Here is a 24,629-nt window from a genome sequence, read left to right on the forward strand (position 1 = left end):
GCGGGGGTGGGGGGCCCAGGGAGCGCGGCGCCCTGAGCTCTGTCAGCGGGAGGGCCCAAGCTCTCAAGAGCCCCCCACGAAGTCGATGAGGGTCACTTTCTGTAACCTGGTGGCCACTGCTGTCCACAGGCTAGCTTTTGGAAACGGGAACCAGGTGGTGACACCGCTCTAGCTTCCCGGGTGAGCGACAAAGTGCAGCTCGTTCCGCGGGGCCTGAGAGCGCGGAGCAGGCCGAGGGCTGTGAGCGAAGCCTGTGCAGGCCGCCTCCAGGCCAGGAAGAGACTGGGTGCAGGGGTGGGACGCGTTTCCCCTCAGATGAGTACGGAGTCTTCGGCCAGGAGCGTGGGGGAGGGTTCAGACTCCCCGCATGGATGACGGGGCCTGTTCGGCCCTGGGGCTGCCGTGCTCGGTCTGGGCGGTTCCGCAGGCCCCCCAGAAGCACACCCGGGTCAGCCAGGGTGGGCGGAGGGGCAGGGGGTGTGGGTGGTTCCTGGAATGTCGCAGCCCAAGTCACGCCCCCCTTAAATGCTCACAGTGGTTTTGGGTAACCAGAGGCCTCCGGCTGGCTGAGGGGGTCAGACCCCAGCGTCAGAGCCTGCCTCCCGCGTCAGTGATCCTTCCGGGGCCAGAACGACCGTCGGCAGAATTGGGCGGTGGTAATGGCGTGTTTCCAAACTAAGCTCCTGCCCTCCCTGTGCCGCCGTTATGCGTTTCCAGCAGCCTCGGCACCGTCAGCAACACGCGTGTGAATCCCATGGCAGGTGCTTTCAGTAGACTCTGTCAGTGTGTGAGGCGGCAGGCTGTGGGGACCTGGCGAGTTCCTGACCCCCCCGACCCAGCCGGGAACGTGAGGCCACAGCCAGCGTGGGGCTCCCCCGGGACCAGCAGTCAGCTGTGTCACCCGCTCCTGAACGAGCCACAATGCTGTCACTGCGAGAGCGCGGTCACCTTGGTGTGTTTCCGGTCCCCAGGCCCCACCCTGTGGGGGTGTCAGCTGATGCGGCGATTGGCAGGAGGCAAGGCTGTACCTTGGGGTCCAGTCTGCCTGGAGCCTGCACTCAGGTGGGTCCCCTGTTCCCCTGCCCTTTCTCCTGGCAGACCTCTGCTGGCCTTGGCTTAGGTATGTGGCCCAGGAGGGAAGGAGAAGGGGACCCTGCCCCGGTGAGTGCAGGAACCAGGGCCCGGCTCTCCCCTGAAGGGAGAAGCTGCAGGTGGGGCTTGGGCTGGGCAGGCACGTGTGAGGCCAGGTGCTGAATCTGGCCTGGTCCGTGGTGGACAGACCGTGTCTCCATCTGATACAAGGGCACCCTTTCTGCCTCAGAGAGCTGATCTGAGCAGCCGTGCAAGAACACGTATGGGAGACAGTCTTCGCCTCCCCGTGGTTTGGGGGCCCTCAGCTCATTCTGATCCCAGAACGTTTCTTGGTTGCTGGTAAGATCGTTATTTCAGCTTCCCTGTGCCCCACTGCCCTCGTCCCCTTGACACTGACCCAAGAGCTGGAGCCCAAGGACTTGTGTGCATGCAAATCACAGCTGGGGGTGAGGAGGAGGAAGAGGGAAACCGAGTCTCTGTCAGGGCAGTCCAGCCCGCCCCACCCCTGCAGAACTGGGGCTCACTGTGTAAATCCTGACAGTTGCAGCCCTGGGTTCTTTCCAGCCTGGTTCCCTGAGAACACCCAGCCCTGCCCTGCGGTGTGCAGTGCGGCTGCACGTTTGGAAACGGGGCTCTGCTGTGGGACTCGGAGGGGTACAGCTGGGCTTTGCCTGCGAGGGCTTGTCCAGCTGGAGGTGTCCCACTGTCTGCACATACCGACTGCCCCGTGAGCACAGGAAGCCCATCCTTGGCCTGGCTGTGCTAGGGCCTGGCGTGGACGCTGGTGCTGCCCAGGAACGCAGTGCAGAGGCAGGAGAGCCGTGTGTTTATTAGTTAGCACGTAGCATCATGGGACATGGCCTCAGAGCAAGGGCCCCACCCTGGTCCCCACCCCAGCCTCTCCGGCCTCCGGCCTCGCACTGGGGCCCTGCTGAAAGCCGTGATGGGTGGCAGCAGGGGGTGCCAGGTGTCAGGGTGCCCTCTGGGGTGATTCAGGTGTGCCTCCTCCGGGGCCTGGGGCAGCAACGTCTGCAGTACCACGGCTCTGCTCATTAAGGTGAAAAGGTACAAAGTACGGTGATCTGGAAAGTCCCATTCCTTCACTCCCGAGAGCAGAGACAGCCTCATGCCTTGGTGAGGACAGGCTCCCAACAGCTGCATGCCTGGGGCCCCTTCCCCGTCTCCTCTTGGAGAGCCCAGAGGGTAAAGGTGACAAAAAACATGCAGACCTTGAGCTTTGCAGAGGTGTTTTCAGGGAAGACTGTGTGAGGAGGGGTCCACGAAGACCCCCATGGAGCTAGTGTCAGGGGAGGGAGGTCTGAGGTCAGGGCTGGGCCCCTCGTGCCCCCCCCCCCCCCCGAGGAACCGGATGGCTGTGTTAATGTCACACTTCTGTCTCTGTCACTTGTCAGGGATGCATAGAGAAGCCTCCCTCCCGATGGGGCACCGCACAGTGTGGGTGACCCGCAGAAGCAGGAGCCCCCCCAGACTCCCTACCTCAGCCCCTCCAGGAACCACTGGGGCGAAAAGGAAGAAAGCAGGATGGTGCGGCCTGGGGGCTCGTGTGGCCTCGTGGCAAATGCTACAGGCTTGGAACTTCTGGCCTGGGGAACCCCAACTCCGAGGGCCACGTCTGTCTACTTAGGCTCCTTAGGGTGCAGAACAAGGGTAAGGTGCACGCTGTTCCTCATGCACTGAGCCCCACACTGGGCCCAGCCCCCGTGACCGGAGAAGATCAAGTACAAGGACGAGGCCCATCTTCCCCGCAGCTGCCTGCGGAAAGCAAACGGACATCCCCCTCACCTCTCGATTTCTAAGAAATCCTGCCTCAATTTCCCTTTTCTTCCCAAAGGTTCGGCATCTTCCTGCAGACGCCCCTCCCCCGCCAAATGCAGACGAGAAAGACAAGGAGTGTTACGTACATGCTTGAAGGACGTGTGAGGAGCTGCGCTGGCACCTGTTTCTTCCAGATACTCTCCCCAGTTAAAGCCAATTTCCTCCAGGCTTGAACCTTCTTCTGCCAAAAGACAAAAAAAATAGTAATAATAATAACAGAAGAAGATCAACACCAGAGTGAAGGATGGAAAGGCACCGGCCTTCCATGAAGAGCAGGAAATCCTTATTGCAAGAGACAAGGGAATTCAATGGTGCAGAAGGATCCCGTTGAGGATGCTGCTGAGGGGATCCTGGGGGGGCTCGGTTGGTGAAGCGTCTGCCTTCGGCTCAGGTCGTGATCCCAGGGTCCTGGGATCGAGCCCCACTCCGCTCCCGCGCCGCCGCCCGCGCCCGCGCCCGCGCCGCCCGCCGCCAGCCCCGCGAGCAGCGACACGTAGAAGGGCAGGATGGCCAGGATGTCGATGATGTTGAGCGGTGTCCGCAGGAAGGCGCACTTGCTCTCCGCCTGCAGGGAGCGCAGCAGGAACTCGAAGGAGAACCAGGCCACGCACACCGTCTCCAGCACAAAGAGGCTGCGGCACTTGGGGGAGCACTCGCCCTGCGGAGGAGGGGGGGGTGGTCACGCCGGCCTGCCCTTCCCCGACCCACCCCAACCCTTCCCGGAGCACGACTGCAGGGGGCCCGGTTTCCTTGCAAAAAGATCCCACCGGAGGCTGGTTTCCTGCCTGGGAGCCAAGGAGCTCAGCTGACCTGCTCCCCAGCACAACTGGTGAAAATCATTAAAAACAACCATTAAGGCTTCTTTCAGGGCAAACAGCAAATGGAACATCTATTCAAGAAAATTTACAAAAATTCATTTAAAAAGGCAAGAGAAATACCCCCTCCACACCCCCAGCTCAGCTCAGCGAGGAGACACACTCCCTGCCCCCAGCTCCCTGGGATAGTGTGGTTGAGAAGGGGTCAGCTTTTCCTGCCCAGTCCCCGCTCCTGCCCTGGGATGGAGGCTTTGCCTCCTGCTGCTCCGAGAACACTGAGGTCCCCCCTCGCCCTTGCCCCTGGCTTTCACGCCAGGAGAGGCAACCCAGAGGACCTCAGCCTGCTGCTCTGCCCTCCCTCCCCCCCACTCAGCTCAGAGAATGGAGCGTCATCAAAGAAGCCAGGCACTGCCCCCATCCCCAACTCCAGAGCCCTGGTGCAGAGGTGACCGTGGGCGTACCCAAGCTGTGTGTCCCTGAGGGGCAGCAACAGGGCTGAACGCTGTGTGTGTGTGTGTGTGTGTGTAGGTACATGCATGTGTGTGTACATGTATGTATCTGCATGCATATGCACATGTATCTGTATGTATGTGTATGTGCACGCATGCATGTGTGTACATGTTTCTGTATGTATGTATATGTGCGCATGCATGTGTGCGTATGGGCGTACAGGTACATGCATGCGTGTGTGTACATGTATGTGTCTACATGTATGTGTGCATGTTTCTGTGTGTATGTATATGTGCGTGCATGTGTGTATGTGTGCATTATGTACCTGTGTATGTGTGCATGTGTGTATCCGTGTGTGTGTGTGTAGGGGCAAGAATACATGCACTAAAATGATCCATTCAATCACTAAAATAGGGAACAGTAGCAAGCCCTGAAAAAAGAGGGGACATGATCCAGGGTTGCTGTATTATCTAAAATGTCCAGTTTCCAATAAAAAATCCTACAGCAGGCAAAGAAAGAGTGAAGTATGATCCATACATCAGAAAAAAATCAGGCAACAGAAACGACGCTTGAGAGAAGCAGATACCAGATTTTTGGAAAGCGCTGGTCTAAATGCGCTCACAGACCAGAGGAAGAGCAAAGGAATGGAACATGGGATGGCAGGCTGTTGCATCAGCTGGAGATTATCGATAAAGAGAAGACTTTTTAAACGACCAAATGGACCTTTTGGAGGGAAAAGTCAACAAGAGCAAATTCAGTGGCATAGCTGCACAGTAGATCTGAACCGTCAGAAGAACGAGTTCGGAACGAGACGGTAGACTGATTGTGCTGAGAAGAGCACGGGGAGGCCCGCAGAGTCTGAGAAGAATGTGGGGCGTGTTTGTGAAACACCGGTGCCAGAGGCGAGGGGAGAGGGAGGAGGAGAACACCTGCGACAAGTAATGGCTGCAAACGCACCAAGTCCCCTGAAACACAATGACCTGCGGACCCGGGAGCGCCGTACCCTCCAGGCAGGGTCAGTGCAGACCCCGGGTGCCTGGAAGGGTCCGAATGCCACAGGCCAGGCGAAAACGGCCCGTGGTCGCACCTGAGCAGAACCGGCACAGGCCAGAATGCTGGGGCGTGTGTATTCGCAACGCTCAGAAAGAAGGTCTAACAAGAATCCTGTCTGCAGCAACGCCGTCATTCCAGGATGACGGTGAAATACTTTCCCAGATGAACAACGTCGGAAAGAAGCTGTTTGCAGTGCAGCTGCCCCGCAAGACATTCCAAGGGGAGCTCTGCAGGCTGGAAGCCGTGACCCCGGCATCTCCGTGACCTTGGATTTGGCAAAACGTCCTTAGAGATGACACCAAAAACAGGAGCCAGCAACATAAAATAGATACATTTAATCAAGATTTAAAACTTCTGTAGGGTCTGAACTGTTTCTCCTCAAAATGCGTATGTTGAAGGCGGGACCCATGACACCTTAGAAGGTGACTCAGTTTGGACGAAGAGGGGACGAAGGCACAGTGAGGTCGTGAGGATGGGCGTAATTAGCACGCCTGGTGTCTCGGGACACAGACAATCACAGAGGACACGAGGCGGGGAGGGGAGTGTCCCACGCCAGACAGAGGCCTCGGGAGAAACCAACCCTGCCGACACCTTGACCTCCGACTTCCAGCCTCCAGAACCCAGAGAAAATAAATTTCTATTTCAGGCCACACAGTCTGTGGCCCTAGCAAACTAATACAGTTACCGTCTGGAAAGTAAAAGACACTCCACCGAATGGGAGAGAGTATTAGCAAATCATTTATCTGAGGAGGGACTTGTACCTAGAATAAATAAAGAATTCCTACAACTCAACAATTAAGAACCCCATTAAAAGATGGGCAAGGAGTAGACGTTTCTCTAGAAAAGAGACACAAATAGCCAAGGAGCCCATGGAAAGATGCTGCACATTATCAATCATCAGGGAAATGCAAACGGAAACCACCAGAGACACCGTTTCCCACCCACCCCAGGACGGCTGGAGTGAAAGCAGCAAGTGTTGGGAGGGTGCGGGGGAAGTGGGCCTGAGACCTCCCAGCCGCTTTGAAGAGAGTGGGGCCTCTCAGACAGCTGGACATGGCAGCACCACACGACCCGGGGGTCCGCTCTTGGGTGTGCCCACACAAAAGCTTGCACACGCGTGCTCACGGGGTCCTGGCGTGCATACGAGCCTCAAGCTGGGAACAACCCCGATGTTCACTAATGGGTTAGTGCATACATAAAATTTGGTAAGCCCCCACATCACTGGGCCATAAACAGGAACGAAGTACTGATTCGGGATGCGAAGGGAAGGAGGCTGGCCCCAGAGGGCGTGCCGCAGACCCTGTTCTCACTGGGGTCCAGAACCAGGAAACGTATAAAGACCACGTAGACCGTGCTTGCACAGGCCTTGGGGGGCGGCAGGGCCGGCGGTGGGGGGAGTGTTAAAGGCACAGGTCTCTTGGGGTGACGGAAATGGGGTGGGTGCACAACCCCGTAAGCACGCTAAAAACCATTGAATCGTTCACTCTAAATGGGCAAATTATATGGTGTGTGAATTACATATCAGTCAAGCTATTTTAAAAGAACACTTAATCTCTAGGCAAATCTGAGAGTGTGGCCGGCTGGGTGTGGAGTGAGTCCAAGGCCCTGCTGGGAATCCAGTGCAGGGGCGTTCGGGGGCATCTGCTGATGGAACAGAAGACAGAACGTGCAGACCTCTCCAAGTGCCCAGCTGCTGGCGGGTCCTGGTCTGGCCCTGCCTCACCTTTGACCCTGAGCTCCGGCCTAGCCTTAAGCCCCTGGGGGCTGGAGAGAACACAGCAGACTCTGCAGACACCGGTGTGCTCTCATGGACCCACCCCACGCTGGAGGTGAGAAGACCTGGGGGCCTTCCGCTGTCCCCCCCGGCTCATGTCCCTCTGAGCATTTGGGGACAGGACCTCACACCTGCCCAGCTCCCAGGCCCTCTCCAGGGTGGGCCAGCAGTGCTGGGTCTCCGTCCCCCACAGACAGCAGGTCGAGGACCCGCCTGATGCTTCAACGGGGGACCTGTGATCAGTTTTTACTCACCGCCAACATCTGTCATAGCATTGACCTTGGCACTGTGAGGGCACAGTGGTGAGTGGGACCCCCAGGTCCTGTCTCGTATTTCCAGGCCCTGATTTATCACGGGTCCTCAGGAACGCAGGGCAAACGGGGCTCCCACAAACCTGTCTCCGATGTGCGCTGCCAGCCGGTGGCCCGCCGCTCCTGATCGGCAGAGCTCGGCCTCTCCGTCAGCGAGCCATCAGAGCCCAGCACCCGGCGGCCTCACTCTCACCGCCCGTGTTGTGCCTGGGAACGCTGGGCAGGTGCGGCTTCTTACTCCATGTGCTCACGTGAGGGGCACAGCTTAGGCACACACCCTCGGCAGGTGTGTTCCCAAGCAAAGGCAGTGCTGCGGCAGCCCAGAGGAAGGGGTTTTCCGACCCTGGGCGGGGGTGTGCAGGGGACTGGTCGAGGGTCTTCAACGGCCCGTCTTCCCAAGAGGCCTCTTCCTCCCAGGGTCCGCGGTGTTTTAGCCAGTCCAGAGGCTTTCCAGGAGTCACGTGGCCCATCCTGGCTTGGGAGTGCACAGCTAGCTCGTGGCAGGTCTGCTGGTGCGGCTGTTCTAGAAACCCCGGTGGCGTCTCTGCTGCCCTTGATTCACAGACAAGCAGGGGCTGCAGCCTGACCGGAGGGGCCTGGGTTCTTTGGGGACAGGTCTGTGGCACAGCTGGGGGTCCCCAGTGTGTCCGGTCTATGGCTCTGTGTCGACCCCTGCGCCTCCGTCCCTCTGTCCCAGAGGTGGCTCTGGACCTCCTAAGGATTAGGAGCTGCTGTGTGGGGGGCGTTCCGGGGCTCCTGCCCCCCTCTCCACCTGCTCCCACCTGCCAGCCTCAGCCCTCCAGACCCAGGCTCCCTGGGGAACCCTGGTGAGGTGGGGATATCCCCCACTCGGCTCCTAGCAGGGTGGGGCGCTGGGCACGCTCCCTCCCCTCGCAGAGGGTACCGTGAGGGCTGGCTGGCTCTGCTCACCCTGAGGCACCTGGCGAGTCCCAGATCCTAGCAGGAGGGCGCGCGGGGGGCGAGGCCTGGCGGGAGGACCGTCCACAGACAGGGACAACAGCACTTAGGGAAAGCAGAGGTCAGCAAGGGCGTCTACCACTCACGCTTCTGGAAGGTTCCTTGGGACCAGGGCCAGCTCTCACTGATTTCCTCCTTAGGACTCGTGTCCTAGGAGTCCTGGGGTGCAGAATTCAGCGCAGCTGCAGCTTCTGGGCTGACTGCAGCCCTAGTCTGCTTGTCCTGTGTGGTCTGTCCGGTCTCCCAGGGCTGCTTCCATGCCCCCCGGACCTCACAGCCCCGGGGCTCCTTGCTTCTGGAGCCACCCCGCCCCCAGGTTGTCCAGGTTTGGGGTACGAGTTTTGTCCCAGCTCTTTGCTATAGGAGTGGAAAAGCTTTGAGTCCACTCCTGGACCTCAGGGCCAGCAAGCCTGAGGGACTTACTGCCCCTCCCCTCCCGAGGATGGGGTCCGACCTCATCGCACCCCCGTGTGGAATCTGGTTTAAGCTAAGTCAGGCTCCGGGAGGTTACAGGACTTCCCCAGCGCGTGCCTGACGCCCTGAGGATTCCTGGGCACCTCAGCACCCGTGCTGGACGGAGAGCCTTAGGACACGGCAGCCCCAGCATTAAGTGTAACAAGCGGGCAAACTGGATTCGGGTGGAAAACCCCAACTGACAAGTTTTCAATAAAGAGGCGGCTGGGACCCAGGGGCTAACGTAAGACACTCGGCAGGCGGAACGGCTGCGAACTGGGAAGAGGAGGGGGCTGAGGGCCAGCACAGCGACAGGTCAGGGAGGTGAAGGCATCACGGCCTGGCCTCCCTCGTCTGCTCGGGAGTCTGGTGTCCTAGGACACACAGTCCCGGTAACGCCCCACGTGACGCCCCGTTTCCAGGCCGACTGTGCCCAGCTCCCGTCATCTTGGCCATGGGCAGCTTCGAGTCCCCGTCTGGGCAGCCTTGACCACCTTGACCTCCGTCCAGAAGAAGGAGAGATGGAGACCCTGGGCCCTTCTGGGGATGGCTGTGATGACCCCAGTACGCTCACCTGGAGCCGGGCTGACCCTGGGGGTTCAAGGTGAGACGAGCTTGTCGGAGCCCACCAGAGCCCTGCCCCCGGCCACCCTCTCCTTAAGGACCAGCCACAGAGGTTAAGTGGAAGGACCTATTTCTGGAACTTTCAACCCAGAAAACAGACCCCGATTTATCATAATCTGACACATCTGGCCTGTTTGGTCAAAATCGGGTCGGACGTAAGTCTACGCTCAGCCTGGCTCGCCCAGTTTTAAGGGCCTCCCTCTTCTATTTGCTCTTGTCCGGCATTGGCTGGCATTTTCGCGTACATGGAGGCTTGCGTAAACCAGTGTACAAGTTGCAGATGCCCCGTATGGATATGTCTGTGCACCGGCTCGCTGGGTGGTGCAGGGACGCAAGCCGCAGCTGCCCCCGCCCGCACCAGTGGGGCTGGGGTCTCTGGACCCCAGGCTGCCTGAGCCGATGCCTTTTAAACTCCGCCCCTTGGCTCTGGGCTGCAAACTTTGTGTCCTGGCCGTGCTCACTGTGTGCTACTGTTTGGGGACTGGCCTTCGGGGACTGGACGGGGTGTCCGGCCAACGGCTTCTGCCTGTCTCCTGTCAGGGGCAAGAGAAGAGGGCTCTGGTCTTGGGGGCTCGGGGAGGACCCGGGGACTCTGGTACAGACACTTCTGCAGGGACAGAAAGTGGACCCCCGACTCTGAGATGGGTCGGGCGGTGCCGGCGCTGGTGGAGCCCCAGTGGTGGGTGGGGGCCGTTTCACCCCCACACCCCCTCCACGTTCCCCCTATGCTCCTGTGAGAATAAAGGGAGGATGCTTTTGTCAGCAGCTGCGTGTGGGACACATTGCTCCCCACATGCCCGGAACATGCCCGAGCGCCACTGAAATGCACGAATCCCCGGGGCCCAGGCGAAGCGGCCCCAGAACCTCTTCAGGAACCTCGGGCACATCTCAGCTCCCTGCAGGAAACGGAAAGTAATAACCAAGGGAATCCCAGGGGCTGCAGCCCCAGCCCCACCCTCTCTTGGGCCCCGCAGGTCCGGGTGCAAGGACTGAATATAAGGCAAACCTCTGTGGGTTCCCTCCAGCTCCATGTGCTGGACAGCGCCGTGGGGCTGGGGGACACCAAGAGGGACCGTGACGGGTGCAGGGGCTCCGCCTCCGGGGTACAAGGGTCAAGCTGGGGTGTCAGGAAGGAGGGTCCCCTGCAGGTGGGTGGAGGTCCTGGGAGATGGGCATTAAAGGGGAGCCGTGGAGCATGGCCTCGGATGGCTCCTGTGGATGGAGGTCAGCACGAGGAGAGACTGGAGGCGGGGGGAGGGGAGGGGAGGGGAGGGCCCAGCCCTGAAGCAGCAGGAGAGGAGGCAAGGGTGGGAGGGCCAAGATTTGGGGATGGAACAGCCCAGACGGCCGGGGCAGCGCAGCGCGGACGTTGCTGCACACATGGCCGGGGGCTGCGTGTTGACGCTGCACTCAGCGGGGTCGAGGCTGGAGGGCAGGCAGCAGCTGCCAGGACTGGCTCCGGGCGAGAACTTGGACGACTGCAGCAGGCAGCGTTCAGGCTGAGGGGGGAGCAGAGCAAACTGCAAAGGACACCTGGCCTCGAGGCCCCCGGCAACGTGAAGCTGGGGCCGGAGGTCACGACTGAGGACTGGCAGACCTTGACCCACCACCAGGATGCCTGGGGGGCCACTGGATGGGGGCAGGGGTGTGGGGGAAGCTTCCAGCACAAGCTTTCCTAAGCTGGGGAGGCCCAGTTGGAAGGGAGTCCACTGAAGTGGGGATGGGCCCAGCAAAGGGAAGAAAGAGCCCCGGGACAGCAGGCTGGAATGCACGGCTGCAAGGGCCGGAGTGGATAGGGAGGGGGAGCTGGGTCAGCACACGGGCCTGCCACCAGCAGGGGTTCAAGTGAAGCAATGGGTTCTCACAGCACAGAAGGGCCCCGGCCTCCCTGAGCTCTGGAGGCAGAGCCTCGCCTTCCCACCTGCCAGGAGCCCTCATGGTGACCTCTCCTCCGGAGACGAGCTGGGGCAGCCTCCCGCAAGGTCCCACGGGCAAACTTCCCTTCTTGGGGAAAGGCCACAAGACACTGTGTGCCCTTCCCCAGTGACCGCCCGGGCCCTGGGTGTGAACCTTCAGAGTCCTCACGTGGTGGGCAGGGAATGAAAAGTTACCCAGCAGGTGCCTCAGCCCGTGGGCTGTGGGTCCGTCCTCTGTTTTGTTTTCTTTCTGGAAGAGGAACCAGGCATCCTTCAGTTCCTTGTGGTTCAAGAACCAGAGATCAGCTGCCCGAAGGAAGCAGGCTCGTTAACGTGTTACCTCTGAGCTAATTACAGACACGCTGTGAGGACATGGGGGTGGCTGGCTGCAGAGCCCACACTCCTTCCACATCCCCTGTATCTAGCCACTGCTAAGCCGAGTATCGGATTTGGAATGTGTCTTTAAACCTTATGTAAATGGTATCATCACAATTACCAAAAAACAAAACCAAAACCAAAAAACAAACAGCCAAACAAACCTGCTAGGAATATTGTGCACGCATACGTGTTAGAGCTTGTCGAGGGCTTTCCTGGGAACAGGGTTACTGGTTTGCCAGACAGGAACATTTTCATGTCTGTCAGGAATTGTTGAGCTGTTCCCCCAAGTAGCTCTACAAATTTAACCCCTCCCCACCAGGCCGAGGATCTGGAGATCCTGGGTGGTTCCAGGCAGAGCCCAGGTCACTGGGCAGAGTAATGTGTACAAATTCTCACAAGTGTATTTTAAAAGCCTTCAAGTGTGTATACACTTGACCTGGAAAGTCCAGTCTGGGGAGTGGGTTCTCAAGAAATAGTGGACACACGCCCACAGACTTAAGTAGGAGAATGTGCACCCTGATTGCACAGGTGTCCAGCCCTGTGACCACCACCACAGTCCCCACCATCTCTGTGCCGCCTCCGTATAGCCAGATTGTCCCCGCCCCAACCCCAGCACTCAGTGACCCCTTTCACCTCTTCCAGAACATCCCACAGATGGAATTATATTGCGTCTGGCTCTTCCCACTTAGTATAATCTGAGACTCATTCATGTTGTTTTGAATATCGGTGGTTCGTTCTTGATCTCTGGTCAGCGCTCTGTATAAATCTGTTTGTGGACTTGTGTGGTTTCCAGTTTGGCTGTTTCACATTAGCTGTATGCACTTTCATGTACAAATCTGGGAACGGACTACACTTTCATTTCTCTTGGGTAAAGACCTAGAGTGGATTGCCGGGTGGTATGTGAATGCACCCACTTATTTGTTCTACAAGCTTTTTCATGACTTTTTGGGCATTAAAAAAATATATACAGTTTTGTTTCTTTCCAATCATATGCCTGTTATTTCTTTTTCCTACTTCGTTGCACTGGCTAGGACTTCTAGTCCAAGGCCCAATCTTGGGGGGGAGCATTCAGTCTTTCATCTTTCATTATTATGTATGTCATCAGCTGTAAGTCTTTAAAATAGATGTTCTTTATCAGGTTAAGGAAATTCCATTCTATTTCTAGATTGTTGAAAGTTTTTATTTTAATCATGAATGGATGTTGAATTTTGTCAAATGCTTTTTCTACATCTATTGAGATGACCAGATGGCTTTTCTTCTTCCATGTGTTTTTTTATTTTTTTTTTATTTTTTTTTTTAAGATTTTATTTATTTATGTGACAGACAGCCAGCGAGAGAGGGAACACAGCAGGCGAGTGAGAGAGGAAGAAGCAGGCTCCCAGCAGAGGAGCCCGATGTGGGACTCGATCCCGGAACGCCGGGATCACGCCCTGAGCTGAAGGCAGACGCTTTAACGACTGCGCTACCCAGGCGCCCCCATGTGTTTTTTTAAAAAGATTTTTATTTATTTGAAAGAGAGCGAACACGAACGGGGGTGGGGGAGGAGGGGTAGAGGGAGAAGCAGGCCCCCCACTGAGCAGGGAGCCTGACGCAGGACTCGATCCCAGGACCCTGAGATCATGACCTAATCTGAAGGCAGTTGCTTAACCGACAGCCACTCAGGCGCCCCACTTCTTCAGTGTGTTAATATTATAGATTCTACTGATCGATTTTTCAGATGTTGAGCCAGGATTGCTTTCCTGGGAAAGCTCGTCCTGGTCATGATGTTTTATCCTTTCTATCTATTACAGTACTTGATTACTAATATTTGTTGAGGAGTTTTGCATCTATGTTCATGAGATGTTGGCTTGTGTTTTTTCTTTTCTTGTAATGTCTTTGTCCAGGTTGGTACCAGGACAGTATTGGTCTCAAGAGCAAGTTGGGAAGTGCTTCCTCCTCCTGTATTTCCTGGAAAATATTATGCAGGATCAATATTATTTCTTTCTTAAAATTTTGTTAGAATTCACCAGTGAAATCACCCAAGGCTGGAGTTTTCTTTGTGAACGATTTTAAACTATGAATTAAATTTCTGTAGTTAACATAAGATTATTCAGGTTATCAACTTTTTTTTTCCCTTTTGGGGGGGGTTAATGGGCTGAGAGGGAGAGTGGAAATCTCAAGCAGACTCCTGTTGAGTGTGGAGCCCAACATGGGGCTCGATCCCACGACCCTGAGATCATGACCTCAGCAGAAATCAAGGGTCGGAGGCTCAACCGACTGTGCCCCCCAGGTCTCTGGGATTATTCACTTCATCATGAGTGAGTTTTGGTGATTGAACATGTTTTTAATTTTAATTTTTGTTTAATAAAACCAAGACAAGCATATAATTAAAAAAAACCCAAAACTTGATGAGGGGTGCCTGGGTGGCTGAGTCGGTGAAGCGTCGGCTGCTCAGGTCATGATCTCAGGGTCCTGGGATCAAGTCCCGCGTGCCCGGTTCGTGTGCTCGCTCGCTGTCTCTCTCTGACAAATAAACTCTTTTAAAAAACCCTCAATTAATACTAAAAGGCTTATAGGAAAAAAAGAATACTCTCACCCCACCTCTTATCTCCTAGAGGCAATAATTTTCAATTTTAATTGGTTATTCTGACAGTTATTTCTGTACTTTTAAATAATATCCTTATCCGGCTATTTATAGGTATATTAACTTCATACATTTCTGCTGACTTTGTGTGTTGAGGATTTGGTTTTCATACACCTACCCCCACCTCACCTCACCATCCTCACATCCATGACCCCTTTCCTCCAAAAATAGTTCTGTCACATTTTGGGGTAAAATCAGTAACTATTAAGATAATGTAAACACTGGTCACTGCTGGCCCGGGTCGTGGTCTACAATTACATTTTTCCCTCATAAAATGTTTTGTTTTCCCTGAAGTTTTATGGCCTTATTCTAAAATTGCTTAGTTGCTCGCTATTATGAATCATGGTGTATTTTTTCCAAACGCTCAAACACATCAGACAGTTGATGGGTTCTGTTTCCTTTCCGAGGCCCGCCTCCCCTGCGGGGACGTCCACCCCGCTGCCGAGAGCTGTGGACTGCAGTTTCTCTGCCGCTGTTTTGAGCACTGTGTCTCCCCGCCACCGTCCGCCCTATTCCATTATTCTGTTGAGGTGTGTCTTTCAGTAGCTTCCTAAGGAAAGGTGCGTGGGAGGCACAATTCTGAGCCTCTGCGTGACTGGACGGTCTTCGCTCTGCCCCCACGCTTGATTGCGGAGACAGCTGATGCGGAATGACGGGCAGGAAATAATTCCCAGGCAGAATTTTGACAGTGTTCCCCGTTATGTCCGAGTTTTCCACAAAGCTCCTGAAGTTTAACATTCGCACGGAAAAGTGCATAAATCATGTCAGTGCATTTGCAAACGGAGCGGACCCACATGACCAGCACAGAGCCAGAGCCAGAGCCGCGGGGCCCGGCCGTCCTGAGGTCCAGCGCTGCTGGGACGGCTCACCCTGCACTCGCGACCTGGGCTTCTCCCTCTCCCCGTGACGCTCTGGGCACTGTTTCCTGCGCCAGGGGCTCTGGAGAGACGTGTGTTACGCATGTTTCCATCCCTGGCCCTGTTCTCATTTGAGAGCATCAGACAGCCCGTGGCACCGGCCCTGCCAAGGAGCTCTGCGGATTCCATCACACTAGGCGCCCTAAGTCTCGGTCGATCGAACCGTGTAAGGAGGTGCAGTGAAGGCCAGAGGAGTGGATTTGTCTCTGCAAACCACACAGCAAGGGCACCTTGGTGCTCGCGGCCTGCACACCCATCACCCTGGCACAGACTGGGGGTCTCGTCAAGGATCCCAAGGCTCGAAGACTTTCCTTGTGTTTACCTACTGTGTCATTAAATTCGTACAGTGGTCATGTCCCTCTGCTGTCTCTGCGCTTTCTGGACACGGGCGCCCGTCTCGCCTTTCGCAGACCTCGTGTCGCTGGCACCCTCAGCCGCAGTGCGTTAGCAAAGTCACGGATTTGACCTCTGTTCACAGACCCGGTACCACGAACGAGAAATCCCATTAGAAGAACTTATCCTTATTAACTTATTTACTCATTCATGAATGACTTTGTGGGCAGATTTTATCTTTAGCCTCCCGTAAGTGCCTAAAGGAAAATGTTTATTAACTCATTTCACTACGAATTTATAATAATTTGACTTTGAACTGAATTGAGATTTATTCTTTCCAATTATCTATGGAAAAAGGCTCTTGTCATGCAAATAGAAAAGTAGAATATTAAATCTACTTAAAAATAGCAGTCATTTACATAGAAATAATGAATGTGCTAATTTCAAATTGTCCCCACTGAAGCAGGGTGTCAATTCACTTTCTTGCTAACACCCCACTAACTAGTTTAGTGCGGTCTTACGTAAAGAAATGGTAAAGTACTCCATACTCTGCCTGCCCTACCGCGAACCAGCCTGGTCTTCCAACGGCTTCCCCTGTGAGCAACGTCCTGGAGCGAATACCATGAAGGGTCTCCACGCAGACAAGAAGGAACCTGGGACCGGAGCAGCCTATGGTCTGTGGACTGAGACGGGACAGTGACAGCAGCAGACACGCGCATGCCATGGGATGCCCATTCGTCCACTCATCCAGCTTTGCGGGGTGTCTGCACGGGCCCAGGAAGTGTGCGGGGGCCCAGCTGGGGTCCCTGCCCCCGTATCCTCGCGGGACGGGACTGACGGGAGCCATGCACACACAGGAGAACAAGGCAGGTGACACCACCTTCTATGAACGAGTGAAGAGGGCGCCCATCTCAAGAGAGAACAGTTCCAGATCACGAATTCTGTTTGAGGCAGAGACAACAGCACACAATCTTCAGCCACCGTCCTTCCTTTGGTTCGTTAATTTTACTGGTTTCTGAGGGGTCCTTCCCGGCTCGTGCGCTCTTGGCTGGAGGGCAGATTCCCCACATTCGGCCGTGCTCAGGCTGGTCGCACTTAGAGCTTCTCACGACTCCACCCCGGTTCAGCGCTGCCGCGGTCGGGGGCAACGAGCTCCCGCCCACCGACTCCGTCACGCGGGTGAATTTGTCGCACTGTTACAAACGGTGCTTCAGAGAACATCCTGAACCTACATCCCCAGGCACGTGGGCCTGTCCTGGCACAGACTCCCGGAGATAGTTCTTCAGTTAAATGGTTGCACCGGTAACATCCGCAGAGCGGGTTCCAGTTCACCTGTTTGCAGACCCCCTTCAACCACACAGGGAGGGGATCGTGCCCCAGCGCCCTCACTCACACAGGTGCGGCCGGTTAGTCCGTCTTGGCCGGTGGGACTGGTGAAATGGTCCGGATGGGTTTCTCTCTGACCAGAGGGCCAACATCTGTTCCTGTGTTTTGACCCTTGCTGATGTCCTTTTAATTCCTGGCTCACATTCTTAGACCTCCTTTGTACTGAGGGCCTATTCTTTTCTTATTAATTCACTGGAATTTCCTGTATATTAAGGACAGCAGCCCTTTATCATCTAAGTTGCAGTTTTATTCTTAGATTTCAGTTCTATCACTGTTTACATGTGGGTGGGGGAGGCTTCCGTTAGTTTTTAACTTTAATTTCTTCAGACGTTACTTTCCTTGATGGTTTCTGGCTTTCCTACCAAACCTAGAGAGAGTTGCTCATGATACTGGCCGTGAGCTCTGCTTTAGCCCCCAGGACGGGCCCAGGGGCCTGTGCGGCGTCTTCCTCCACCGTAAGAAATGCCCGGGGTAGCTTCCTAAAAGAAGAGCCAGCAGAGTCTCTAGCAACCGCCGGCAAGACCCAAACACATAGGACCTACTGATACTATGCAGAACAGTGAGTGACTGATTTGTGCATGTCTATTTTCTTTTCTTTTTTTTTTAAAGATTTTATTTATTTATTTGACAGAGATAGAGACAGCCAGCGAGAGAGGGAATACAGCAGGGGGAGTGGGAGAGGAAGCAGCAGGCTCATAGCAGAGGAGCCCGATGCGGGGCTCGATCCCAGGACTCTGAGATCACGCCCTGAGCCGCAGGCAGACGCTCACCCTCACTTTACGGTGATCACTCGCGGCTCTCCTGTCAAGAGCTAGAACTCGAGAGCACCCAGGAGGGTCCCCCGCGTGCTGTGCTCACTGCGGATGCAAAACGCCTCTTCACTGGGGGCTCCTGGTCGTGAGGGAGGCACAGCCAGACACCACAGTCCAGGAAGGTCCCAGTGCCCGTGGTAATAAAATAGGTGCAGAAAGAGAGGCTGCAGATGACAGGCACAGTGTGGGACGGCTTGTGCAGGGGTGGCCATGGAGGGTTGGAGGGGAGAGCAGCAGGAGAGCTATGGAGAGGACACCTCGGGCACAGGAGGCAACAGGAGTAAAGGACGGAGGGGCAGGGGGTGGGAGGGTGGAGGCTGAGTGTGGGGCTGAGGAGGGCCAGCAGGGGGAGGACACGGCGGGCAGGGGAGGGTGCAACAGGCAGGGGAGGACGCAGTGTGCAGGGGAGGCCGCAGCGGGCAGCGTGAGGCCCCCTCGTGTGGCGGAGGCTGGCCGTGGGCCCCTCCTGGGCAGTNNGGGAGCGTCTGGGAAGACAGCTGTAAGGCACACAGAGCAAGGCTACAGCCCAATGAATGCAGACGACGAAGACAGATCCTCGGAAGGGTGAAGAGCAAGCAAAGCTGTGAAGAGACGTTAGCCTCCTACTGACTGAGTGCAGATTTCAAAAGCCAGGAGGAGCTTTCTTCAAGGGTCAGGCCAGCTGTTCCGGGGACACGGCCCGTGATGTGCTCACGTGGATCACATGGCCTCCTCTGGGCCGCAGAAGGGGGCCCAGTGACACCGCCGCGCACCGGGTGGGGGTACCCCAGGAAATAATCCGCGAGCAAGGGTGTTCATCCCGGGGTGGCTCAGCGCGGCAAAGAACTGGAAACGAAGCGCGAGGAGGGAGAAAACAGCACGTCTGTTAGATGCTGCGCTGGGTCTGGAGACGGCTTGCCGCTTTCCGAGGTCCCGGAGGGGCATCAAGAAGCAAGGCTGGACGGCGTACGCTGTTTTCTATAAGGCACAAGTGCTATGCTCATGGTCGGGAAGACACTTCTGAGGAGTGGCTTGTTCTCCAGGATGCGTGGGGGCAGAGGGACAGGCGGCTCGGGACCGCTGGGGCTGCGGGGACAGCTGGCGGGAGGCAGGTGGGGGAGGCACCTGGCTGACCCCCCGTTCCTGGACAGGACCCGAAGTTTGCCAGCTGCATTCTCTCAGCTCCGTAGCACGCAGAGGCCACAAACCAGTTCTCGGGGGAGCACCCAGCTTACTTCTCCAGATAGACGTTTCCAGGCCAGCTCAGAAAGCAGCACCTCTCCCACCCTTGAGTCGTCCCTGGAAGCCCTGCAGAGCCCAGCTGGCGTGGGACATCACCTGCTCCCGTCAGAGGGCCCGGGACCCTCCAATTTACCAATGTCACAGTGTATTTTCTGCCCATGTCCTAACTCCAAACCCTTACTAACTATTCACAGGTGCTGGTAAACTAACACTTTTGGTAAAATAAAGGGCATGAGCTCATTTGGGAATAGCCAGTTTGCTGAGTTAGAATAGTTAATGTCTTATTATTAAAAACATCCCTTCATGTCATACTTAATATTTCAGGCTTAAGTGGAGCCTAGAATCTGAATTCTCTGGTCTCTTCCCCCAACTGAGTGGTGCCTGATGAATTTGTGCTTGGATGAATTTAGGTCCCTTAAAAATACAACTTGTAAGTCAAAATAGTTCAGTCCTGTGAGGGAAATGCTGGAAGGAATGGGATTATACACACTTGGAGAGATCTTTCTATTTCCACTTATTTCCAATAAACATTTCCTATTCTCATAGCTGCTCCCATGCTAGCAGCTGCAGGGGAAAGAGAGGACAGACAGACCCCTTCAATACACATTTACAGTAAAGCAAAGAGTGAAGTCCACCTTCTCCCTCTCAGGTGGAGCCTTCTGCGTGTGCGTGCGTGTACGTGTGCATGCGCGTATGCGTGCGTGTGCGTGTGCATGTGTGTGCGTGTGCATGTGTGCATGTGTGTGTATGTTGGGGGGGCGGCCTCTCGTCTGCAGGCCAGAGAGGGTCTTGCTCGGACTGCGCCCCGGGCTGCAGGCAGTCCCATGGACACCCCACCCCCACCGGCCAGGGGCTAGGAGGGAGGGTGAGGGCGCTTCTCCTGCCCAGCGGCTTCCCTGGCCACAGTGCGGTCTCAGTCCCGCTGAGCACCCCGAGGGGAGGTGATGGTGGCGCCCAGCGCAACGGTCCCTGCTGATCGCCACGCAAGGTTGGCGTCCGACTCTAAGTGCCTCTTTGGATCGGCGCTCCCCGCCACTCTGTAGACCGTTTACAGAAAGCAGCTTTCAGAGAAGCACACCCGTGGCCGCTGCCCTCAGCCCTCCTGACCGCCGGCCCCGCCTGCCATGTCCTGCACGCATGTCAGCACCCTCCTCGTGAGCAAAAAGGTAAAAAGAGCTGCCACTTCTTTAATTCTGTGCGCAAAGCACCACCCAACGTAATTTGCGTGAATTATTCAGTTTATTCTCACCAGCTCTGAAGTGTCTGCCTTTACTACATGAGGTAGCAGGGCTCGAAAAGCAGACAGGAGAGTTTCAGGCCCTGTCGCTGTCCTACAGGAGGTGGGCAGGGGCCCTGCTCCGCGTGCAGCATCCGAGAACTGAAGAAACACCCAATTCTGCCTCTTCTTTTGGATAGACGATGGCAAAAAGAACCTTGGGACCGGGTCTCAGTTCTGCACCAAAGGGCCTGGAAGTCACCACCCCGTCCCAACGAAAGCTGAGCAGACGGGAGAGTCTCAAGCAGATTCCCTGCTGAACGTGGACCGCAGGACCCGGAGCTGAAACCAGGAGTCAGACGCTCCACCGACTGTGCCACCCAGGTGCCCCTTCAGGGAAATGCAAATTAAAGCAGCAACGAGATACCACTACCTACTAGAATGGCCCAAACCCAAAATACCGACACCACCAAATTCTGGAGAGGACGGGGAAGAACAGAAGCTGTTGTCTATCGCAGTGGGATGCAAAGTGGGGCAGCCCCTTCGGAAGACAGTTTGGTGGTTTCTTTACAAAACCAAATGTACTCTTATCATTTGATCTCACAGTCATGCTCCTAATTATTCAAATGAACTAAAAACTTGTATCTGCCAAAAGCCTGCACGCGGTAATTACAGCCGCTTTATTCATAATCGCTAAAACCTGGAAGGACCAGTGTCCTTCAGTACGTGATGGGTAAGCTGTGGTCCACCCAGACACGGAACAGTGTTCAGCAGTAAAAAGAAGCACACTGTCGAGCCAAGAGAAGACACGGAGGAACCCTGAATGTGCATCGCCAAGTGCAAGAAGCCCGTCAGAAAAGGCGACGTCCGGTGTGACTCCAGCCCTCAGACGTTCTGGAAAAGGCAGAACCATGGAGACGGTATAGACCGCGGGGGCCGGGAGCTGGTGGGGAAGGATGAAGAGGCCGAGCGCATGGAGGCCCCCACGATTTTAGGGCCGTGAAACCACTCTGTAAGATGCCGTAATGGTGGACACGTCATTCCCATCTGTCCAAACCCGCAGAACATACACCACGAGCGGACCCGCATGTCCCCTGTGGGCTTTGGTTGATGATGACGTGTCCACGCAGGCTCATCAACGGTGACAAACACACCACTCTGATGATGGCCCGTGTCAGGGCAGCAGGTCTACGGGAAATCTCCGGACCTTCCTCTTAATTCTTCTGTGAACCTGAAACTGCTCTAAAAACTGGTCTTAAAAGAAGAGGAATCTTGTAGCCTCTATTCTAGGCATTTGAGTACAAGTCTTTTTTTTTTTTCCAGACTGAAGCACAAATCCAAAACACACCCCCCCCAATTTTTTCGTGCCAAATTTGTGCAGAAATGGAGGGGACAGCCCTGAGCTTCACGCTCAACCCCTGGGGCTCCTAGCTGTTTCCAGAGCCTGCACGGGCCTCACTGACGGACCTGGGACTGCAGCTCCAGGCCCAGTGGTGGAGCAGGGAGCCTGGTGCCCGGGCAGCCGGGGAAGGGGAGGGAGCAGCAGCCTCATCACTGAGGAGCCCATTGGGGGTGAGTGCATTCTCGGAGCACCTGTCCCACACGGCAGCCTGGAGGAGTGACCGTCCTCCTCTTACCAAACAAGAATGAGAGGCTGATCGGGCAGGCACGTCTGGCTCCCGGATGAGGTTCCCGGATGAGGTTTGGCTCATGGCACAAAATTTGCCACTGGATTTTGTTGAGTACTGGACCAGATCTTTGCAAATGGGAAAATAAACCAACCTAACCCATTCTCTTTTTTTCGGGGGTCCGGGAAGCCTCTGTTTCTCCGCGGGCACTCCGTGCCATTCTCTGCCCTGCATCCTGCAGCGCTGGGGAAGCTCCCAACGGTCTGTCGGGTCAGGCTGCTGACCGCTCTGTCGCTCCTTCCTCCTTCGGCAGAGAGCAAGTGAAGCTTCACCTGGGCCTGTGGCCGCCTGGTCAGGACAGCAATCCCGGCTCCTCCACCAGCGTGTACCCAGGGCACGCACGACACAGGCTGCTCACTGTGCAGCCATGTTTCCACATGGAGGCCACCTGTCCAACGCTGCTTTATCTGCCATTGTGGACGGGAGCAGCCCCTGCAAGAGCTCAAGAGAGACCCCAGGCCCCGTGCTCAGACCTGGGGAAGGGGTGAGGGGTCCCTCTGGGTCTCCATTGTAAGGACACTAATCCCGTCTCGGGGGCTCCCCCCTTGTGACCTCATCACCTCACAAGGCCTGACCTCCTAAAACCATCACCGTGGTTTCAGCATGTGAGTTTGGGGGGACAACCCCGATTCTTGTCCTCCTCACATGCAGAATACGTCCACTCCAACAGCCCCAAAGTCTCACACGTTCTAGCACCAGCTCTAAAGTCCACGGCCAGAGCCTCGCTGCATCTTGACGAAGGAGATGTGGGTGACACTCCCCACCCACAGAGGCCAAGTCCCCTCCGCTGTGAGCCTGTGAACCAGGCCAGGCGTGGGCCCCCACATACAACGGTGGACCGGACACAGGACAGACATTTCTATCCAACAGGAAGAAAGAAGGAGGAGAGACAGGCCCTCTTTCGTTGGTTCTGCCTCTGTTTCTCCAGAAAACCGTAGCAGAGCTCACAGAGTGAAGCTCCGACCCCGAGAACCTGGCAAAACTCCACCCATGTGTTGTGGGCCACGCGCCGCAGAAGCTCTGTCACCAGCTTTCAATGCCGTTACCAGAATGTTCCTAGTGAATTCGAGGCTGAAGTCACAGTCTGGGACCAGGCAGGGTGCCGGCAGCCATGGGCCTGGGGGACACGGGGTGCAGTGGGGAGGGGGCCGGGTGTACCTCGAGATGCCCGGAAGCAGGGAAGCATGCCTCTTTCTCAGGTTCTAACGAGCTGTTGGAGACACGTGGCACATGTGTTGCCCACAGATAATTCCGGATTGGAGTGTGTTCCACACGTGTTCTAGGCGCTCTGTCCTCCTGCTACAGACACGCGCCTGATGGCGAGGTCTCCACTCCTTACGCATTGATCGCCACCTCCTGAGCGAGACCGCAGTTCTTTCCTGGAGACTGCAGGGCGCAGGTCTGACGCCACGGTGCTGAGCTACCACTTTTCATTTTCAGGCCCAGATGCCCTCCCAGGAGGGGGATTCCTCACTAAAAGATGAGACAACTTAGGACTGCTCAGTCTGAGACGGTGAGCACAGCACAAGCAGTGTGAGCACAGGCCAGCCCAAGAGAACAGCGTTTCCAGTCTCCTGGGTACGGTCCTGGATCACGGTCATGTCATCCGTGGCCTCAGAGAGGCAGGCCTGAGAGCTGGAGGGGGAGGAAGGAGCCCACGAGGAGGGGGGAACAGCGCGGACCGGGAGCACGCCCGCCCTGACGGCTGGAAGGCTGGAAGGGAGAGGACGGTGCCCTGCCCGGGGTCTAGCCAGGTCCCGGGCCAGGACTGTGCGGGGAGACACGTGGGACCCTCCACCAGGCAGTCTGTGGTGGTTTGTTTCTCTGGCAACAGGGACATTACAGTGACCCGAGATGGAGCTCCGCGGGAGTCAGCGATCAGGTGCTCACAGTGACAGCACCTGCCAGCCAAGGCTCCTGCGAGGGGCCTAACCGTGCACACTGTCTACCTCAGAACGGCGGGTTTTGGTGGCCTGGGCTCAACCCCGAGGGCGGCTCCAGCCCCACGGCCCCATGATGAAGGAGCCAGAGAAAGGGCCCTTGGGTCCCTGAGGCCCTGGCTGCACTCACAGCCCTGGGGGTCATGTGGGGCACACACTGTGGCCTGGCCTGGGGTCCTCCTGGGGCCAGCCCAGGGTCATGACCCTTGCCTGGCACTGTGTGGGTTCGTGCTTCTGCATGGGTGTCTGGACACTGGGGGGCACTGAGTTGAGCAAGTAATGCCCCCCCTCCCCGGCCCCCCTTGTCTTAGATGGAAATGAGTAAGGAGGGGGCTGTGCATTCCCTACAGCCTTTCTGGAGCAGCCCTGAAGGGCCACCTGCCCGAGAAGCCCCTCTGAGCTCCCCCGAGCCCCCAGGACTCAGTCTCTCACTGCAGTGGGAGAGCTAAGCCTGGGGAGGGACACCTCACGGCCCTGGGTCCTCGGTGTGTTGTGAGGTGGTGCCTGTGACCCCGGGGCTTCAGAGCCGGGCCTCAGGTTTGGCTTGAGTGGGGAATGGGCTCCAGGCCCCGCCCACCCAGCTCCAGGCCCCGCCCCCGGCTCTGCCCACCCCGACTCCGGGCCCCGCCCACCCCGGGCGCCAGCCCCGCCCCTTCCAGGCCCCGCCCCCGGGCTCTGCCCACCCGGACTCCAGGCTCCCGCCAACCCTGTGCTCCCGGCTCCGCCCACCCAGCTCCAAGCCCCGCCCCACACCACAGGGGCTCTGCCCACCTCAGCTCCAGGCCCCGCCCACCCTATGAGCAGCAGGCTTGG

General features: G+C 56.6%; 1 protein-coding gene and 2 long non-coding RNA genes across 3 annotated transcripts in view; 1 reads left to right on the plus strand and 2 right to left on the minus strand.

The window, feature by feature from the left end:
- Nucleotides 1-1,902: 1,902 nt before the first annotated feature.
- Nucleotides 1,903-2,709, minus strand: LOC103658434. The gene is made up of 2 exons (XR_567177.1): nucleotides 2,590-2,709; nucleotides 1,903-2,137 (listed from the first exon to the last, which is right to left on the minus strand). It is a non-coding gene; the product is annotated as an uncharacterized LOC103658434 (long non-coding RNA).
- A 33-nt stretch (nucleotides 2,710-2,742) lies between these two features.
- The window catches only part of KCNG2 (potassium voltage-gated channel modifier subfamily G member 2), a 31,240-nt gene continuing 9,353 nt past the window's right edge, over nucleotides 2,743-24,629 (minus strand). Inside the window, exons 3-5 of the mRNA XM_040632347.1 lie at nucleotides 3,373-3,586; nucleotides 3,015-3,109; nucleotides 2,743-2,865 (exon numbers count right to left, since the gene is read on the minus strand). Coding sequence (XP_040488281.1) covers nucleotides 2,743-2,865; nucleotides 3,015-3,109; nucleotides 3,373-3,586 — 432 coding nt within the window. The remainder of the gene's footprint in view (nucleotides 2,866-3,014; nucleotides 3,110-3,372; nucleotides 3,587-24,629) is intronic.
- LOC121103232 lies at nucleotides 4,369-12,666 on the plus strand. The gene is made up of 2 exons (XR_005835366.1): nucleotides 4,369-7,075; nucleotides 9,185-12,666. It is a non-coding gene; the product is annotated as an uncharacterized LOC121103232 (long non-coding RNA).

This window comes from Ursus maritimus, unplaced genomic scaffold (assembly GCF_017311325.1).
Source record: "Ursus maritimus isolate PB19 unplaced genomic scaffold, ASM1731132v1 scaffold_18, whole genome shotgun sequence".
Classification (NCBI taxonomy): Eukaryota; Metazoa; Chordata; class Mammalia; order Carnivora; family Ursidae; genus Ursus; species Ursus maritimus.